Source organism: Cebus imitator, unplaced genomic scaffold, assembly GCF_001604975.1.
Source record: "Cebus imitator isolate Cc_AM_T3 unplaced genomic scaffold, Cebus_imitator-1.0 Scaffold76, whole genome shotgun sequence".
Taxonomy (NCBI): Eukaryota; Metazoa; Chordata; class Mammalia; order Primates; family Cebidae; genus Cebus; species Cebus imitator.
In genome coordinates this window covers 715,684-721,662 of record NW_016107391.1, presented here as the reverse complement: position 1 = coordinate 721,662, position 5,979 = coordinate 715,684, and the positions used below count along the sequence as shown (strand labels likewise).

The 5,979-nt window shown below is 37.9% G+C and overlaps 2 protein-coding genes across 11 annotated transcripts in view; both read right to left on the bottom strand.

Annotated features, from left to right (window-relative positions):
- Positions 1 to 5,979, bottom strand: part of LOC108307041 (protocadherin alpha-2) — a 189,773-nt gene that overhangs the window by 135,774 nt on the left and 48,020 nt on the right.
- Positions 1 to 5,979, bottom strand: part of LOC108307044 (protocadherin alpha-C2) — a 213,663-nt gene that overhangs the window by 166,001 nt on the left and 41,683 nt on the right. The window contains exon 2 of one of the 10 annotated variants that reach the window (XM_037739877.1): positions 3 to 76. The exons of 7 other annotated variants lie outside the window; for them this stretch is intronic. In XM_037739877.1, the coding sequence (XP_037595805.1) occupies positions 3 to 76 (74 nt within the window). Of the gene's footprint in view, positions 1 to 2; positions 842 to 5,235; positions 5,902 to 5,979 lie in introns of those variants that run through there. 2 more of the 10 variants (XM_037739876.1, XM_017532191.2) reach the window with 2 other exon arrangements.

Sequence of the window (5,979 nt, the reverse complement as noted above, 5' to 3'; positions counted from 1 at the left end):
ACTCCGCGCTCCGCCCGCACAGCTCCTCGCGGTCGATCCGAGAATTCACAAACAAAATGCCATTCTGCAGATTTACCTCCAGAAGGTCCCCGCGGCCCTTGGAATCCAACTGGAACAGGCGCGGCACCAGCTCCTCCAGCTCCAGCCCCAGGTCCTGCGCGATGCGGCCCACGAAGGTGCCGTGTTTGGCTTCCTCCAGGACGGAGTAGTGAACCTGGCCGCTCCCCACCTTCCAGATCGCGAGGATCGTAAGCGAGAGCAGTAGATGCGGAGCCTCTGGGTCTCCTCGACTTGAGTACAACATTTCAAATACTCGGTCTTTTCTAATTGGTGAAAATTGCCTCCAAATTAGGAAAAATCGGCTGATTTCGTCAGTCCCATCCTGCTGTGTTCGCCATTGTTCAGCACAGAGAGAGTGAAAAAGAATGGAGTCTCTTTCCCTGGGAAAAGGGCTGTATTTGTCTGGATTCAGAGAGAACATCGCGGCAAAGAGTGACATCACGTGGCCCAAAATGTAAGTACATATTTCATGAATAAAAATTTTATAATTATTCTGCGAAACTTATTTCATTCTCTTAATTTCTTCTTAAGTAATCACTGTTGAAACAGAAGATCCCGTTTCTCTTCTTAGCAGACTGATTGCCTCTAAAAGTTTAGTATGCTTGTGGTTCTTTCATTTCTGAGAAAATTCTCCATGTAAGTTTTAAATAACTACAGAAATGGAATAACAATTAAAATAATTCCATTGAGCAATCACAAATTTTAAATTACAAAATTCTTTTGTTCTGGAATTCAGAGGCTCCCATATGTCTCAAAATGGATTCTGAAGTAAGAGAAATCTAGGCGCTGCAATCTCTAGTGAATATAGGAGCCCAGAAATCTACTGATGAAAAATAAACTAGGCCATGTTCAAAAAAAGAATCAAGAAAAAGGACAACTGAGGTAGTTTTCTTGAGTAATTCTATGATTTGAAATGGTAGAAAATATTTTAAGAAAAGTGAGAATTGACTTTAAGGTCTTGCATTGTGTGCGGAGAAAATACATTTTTCTCTTTTGTTATGTTTATATAATCTGTTTCCAGAAATGTGTTGCTTTCTTTCCAAGCTTTATTATTTATGAATAATCTCTTCTTTGTAATCTCCAATACAGTTTGTATCATATTAACATATAATATAATACAAACATATTTTATATAATATATTTTAATTTCATTATTGCTCATTCTTAGCACTCAGGACAATTTCTTGGGATTCTTTTCCTGCTTAGGTTCTAGAAAATTATTTTGCAAGTTTTACTATTATTCCAACGGGCAAGTAGATTAATTAAATCTAGATTTTAGTGTATCTCAAGCCTAAAGGAAAAATCGTGACAGTTTATTGTGCCATTGATGTTTTTGCATATTTATCTTTTGTTTCATATTTCCACTGATAACAACCTAAGAGGTGCTTTTAATAGTTGCTTCTGTCCTTGATTACTGCAGTAGCTTCTCATTTTGTCTTCCCATTCAGCCTTCTTTAAAAAGCCATAAATTATTTTGCTCAAAGTAGTTTAATAGTCAAATTCCTTAATCACTCAGGGTCATTAGTCTATTGTTCAGAAATCAAGAGATCTTCTTACATTGTTTTTTCTGCCTTCATTCTCTGCAGACTGTATGTTTTAACCAAAGTGGACTTTCCTATATTTCCAGTCACATTTATGCTTTTCTGTGTCTTCAATTTTGCTTATATTTTCTTCTTCCAAGAAATGTCTATTATTATCAATATTCTCCCAGGGGGAAACTTACTCATTTAAAAACCACTGAAAATACACCTTGCCTCTTCAATTATTTCTTTAAAAATTCAAATAGGAAATGATTGTCTTTCAACTTCAACCCCACTATAATTTACCTCTTTTATACTTGTTACATTATTGTGCCTTGCATTGTGTGACTCATATTCTTTATTTGACCTCAAATTTTAAAGCCAGAGGCTGGGTCTCAGTAATAATTCCTGACATCATGACATTTTATTAGAGATCTGTAAGGATTCTATTTAATGTTTAATGAAGACTGGTTACTACAGTCTTCTCTACTTGCTAAGAAAGCATTTTAAAAGGCTATTCTAGCCAGGTTTGGTGGCTCATGTCTGTAATCCCAGCACTTTAGGAGGCTGAGGTAGGCAAATCACAAGGCTAGGAGATCGAGACTATCCTGGCTAAGATGGTGAAACCCGGTCTCTATTAAAACTACAAAAAATTAGCTGGGTGTGGTGGTGGGCACCTATAATCCCAGCTACTTGGGAGACTGAGAGAGGATAATTGCTTGAACACAGGAGGCGGAGGTTGCAGTGAGCTGAGATTGCACCACTGCACTCCAGCCTGAGCAACAGAGTGAGGCTCTGTCCCCCCCCAAAAAAATAAAAATAAAATGCTATTCTATAACACTCCATATAAATGGTTTACCTAATTCATAGAACTACAACATAAATTGACTTTAAATCATTATCAAAACATTGTGTATCACATTTTAAGAAAAATACTATTAATGGAAAGAAACATACAAAGATCTCAAACACCTACTCAGCCCTCTGGAGGATCTCAGGCAACTTTTAAATATGGGAAACACACAACTATCAATGTAAGATAGTCTACATATTCCTTGCAATGACTTTAACTTTTCGAAAAACCTTTTTTTTCCCACATAGATGGTGATAACTTGACTTTCCTAAACCCATAATAACTTTCAGATTTTTTTCATTCTACCACACAACATTCAAAGTATTGACTCATCCTAGGTTAATCTAAAAATGACTTTATAAAATATAATTTTTACATAAAATAAGATTAATATGGAAGGCCATAATGACTTTCTGACATTTTAGGTTTCCCTTTTGCAATCACTAACTTTTTTTTTCTCTTCAGAATGATAATGACTAAATTTTATTATATACCTATCACTTGCCAGAATTTAATATTAATAATTTACAGCTATTAAATTACTTGATACAAAAGAAATGTATGCAGAAGAATTCACATTTATCACACAAACATATAAAGCCAAGGAACTGAATAACAAATCCTTCACCAAAGGCTACACATACAAAAATTGGTAAAAGAACGACTTGATTTAGAGAGCTTCAGAATCCACAGTCCTTAATAACTAACTTCTGACACATTTCCATTTCAGAAATACTTAATAGCCAAAAGTATCATCATAATTAGAATAGTGAAAAGTATTAATGTACAAGAAATAGGTTTAGACTGCCTCACTTTGAAAGCACAACCCCTAATTCAAATATCAAGTAGAGAGTTGAGGACACACAGAACTAAATGAGAAGTTGCCAAATACAGTGCTAGGTGGTGGGAAGAATCCTCCTATTTATGATATTTTATAAAAGTCAATTAAGTGTTTAGGAGATTTCAGTAATTAAAGTAATACCTGAGAACCAGGTAGACGTAGACAGAATAGGAAATATTACTTTCACAAAGGAAAAACTACACACGCTATTCAAACAAAATAATAAATATAAGCTTTTGTTTTTGTTTTTGTTTTTGTTTTTTAAGATATTCACTCCTGTTGCCCAGGCTGGAGTACAATGGCGTGATTGCACTCACCATGACCTCCACCTCCCAGGTTCAAGCAATTCTCCTGCCTCAGCTTCCCGAGTAACTGGGATTACAGGCATGTGCCACCATGCCCTGCTAATTTTGTATTTTTAGTAGAGACAGGGTTTCACCGTGTTGGTCATGCTGGTCTTGAACTGCCGACCTCAGGTGATCCTCCCACCTCACTTTCCCAAAGTGCTGGGGTTACAGGCGTGAGCCACTATGCCCGGCAAACATAATTTTTAAAGTCCTTAAAGGACTAAAATGTAAACAATTTGTTGTTATATAATGTGCTCTAACAGTCAAATAAAATGCTAAGCATGGACAGGCATTAAGAGAACTGTAAAATCAACTACAAAATAATTCTTCTTTGAGGCTACCTTCAGTTGGACAAGGGGGATAAAATATGCTCATAAATGATTACATTACTGGTTCATAAGTGATTAAAAGGTTTAAAACGACACTGATAACAAACTATAAGAATTCAGAGTCCCAGAAATCCTTCATTCCCTTCCATCAAGTTCCACCATCCCCTCCAAAGCAATATGCTCAGTCTAATGGGTATTTAATATCAACGCAAGTCAAACAGTCACAAGAAGCAAAGGCAAAAAGACAAGAAGAACAAAAAGAAAGAAAAGGTTGAAAGACACCAAAGTAAAGTATCTTGGATTTTTCAAAGATTTGTCCCATAATGCTAAATGTTTTTACATGAACTAATGGGCCATGACAATCCCAAATATTCTGTATAATAAAGATTTATAAATTATATGACTGGTTTGCAAGAATGGAATTACCATGTATAGTTTTTCTCATGAAAATATTTTTTAAGTCATATATCAAATATTACTTTAATGTGAAATATTACTGGTAATATTCCAACTCGCCAACAATGAATTGAATTATTAGAGTTTAGACGATACTTCCCAGACTAATCATTTTCTCAACATAAAGGCTCAAAAAACTGTTAAGTTGTTGACAACACGACTGTAAAAATTCATGTAGAATAAAAAACATGTCTCCAAATAGTAAAATGGTCTAAATAATAATTAATTAAAAGAAGCATTACAAATCTGCTCCTTCTTTGATTTTGCTTTTTAACTAGTTTATAATAAAATTAGGAAGAATAGAAAAACTATCAAATTTTGAAAACCACTATTATTCTATATTTTATCACTACACTGCCTAAAATGGCAATAGTGAAACACAAAAAATATTTGCGACTGCCAGACACTAAAAAGTCAGATAATAAGATGAATAAACTGAGATATTAAAGTGAATAAAAGTAAATATAATAACATAATATTTAAAACATAAATTTCAAAGTACAGCATATAGAGTAAGATTAAGAGTTCAGTGCATAAGGACAACTTTGGGGGAATATGCTCACCAAAGATCCAAATATACTGGACCTCATTAGAGTATTGTTCAGAAAAGACCGCTGTAAGGCAGGCCAAAATAAATATTCAGTAAAAAAAAAACTATCCAATCATAACTTGAGTTTCGAGATAGATGCAACTTGTAGAGAATGATTAATACTGTATTATGTCACTGAAAAATTCTATTAATTATAAAAGGTTTCTAAAAACTGAAACAATGTTTAAATTTTCACTATAAAATACGGAGAAAAATAAATATGAAATACTTTTAAAGTCCTTACAATTTCCACAAATAGAATTTATAAGTTCTAAATTTAAATGGACTTACTTTGAGGCCATGAGCAACATTTAAACCTTGCTGTTCGCCTACATCGACTGACCCCAGATCAGGAGGAAGGCTGGGGCTGAAGGCCATGAGGTCCGTCTTGGGTGCCTCCTCGCCAGAGCACGCCCTCTGCCGCCTTTGCTGCGAGTACGACCAGCTCCCCACCGCACTGGAGCACACGAGAGTGGGCTTGCCCGCTGGGCCCGCGCCCTCGATGGGCGGCGCTGAGCACCGCAACGCAGTGTATAGCAGCAGCGTGAGCACCAGCAGGCTGGACACAGCGCAGATGGCGATGATCAGGTACACGTTGACATCCACCAGCGCAGCTTCGGGACCCACAGCGCCAGCCAATGCCCTGGACGACGCCTTTGGAGCCTGGCTGCTCTCCACCAGCGACACCAGCACCGTGGCCGTGGCCGTCAGCGCCGGCTCACCGTGATCCTTCACCAACACCAGCAGGCGGTGGCGCGGAGAGTCTGCTTCGTCCAGGACACGAGTCGTGCTGATCTCGCCAGTGTACAGCCCCACGCGAAACGGGATGCGCGCGCTGCTTGCCGCTGGCTGCAGCTCATAAGAAAGCCACGCGTTGTAGCCTGAGTCGGCGTCCACTGCGCGCACCTTCGCCACCACATGACCCGCACCCACCGACCGCGGCACCAGCTCGCTCACTGCGCCGCCGGTACCACCCACTCGAGG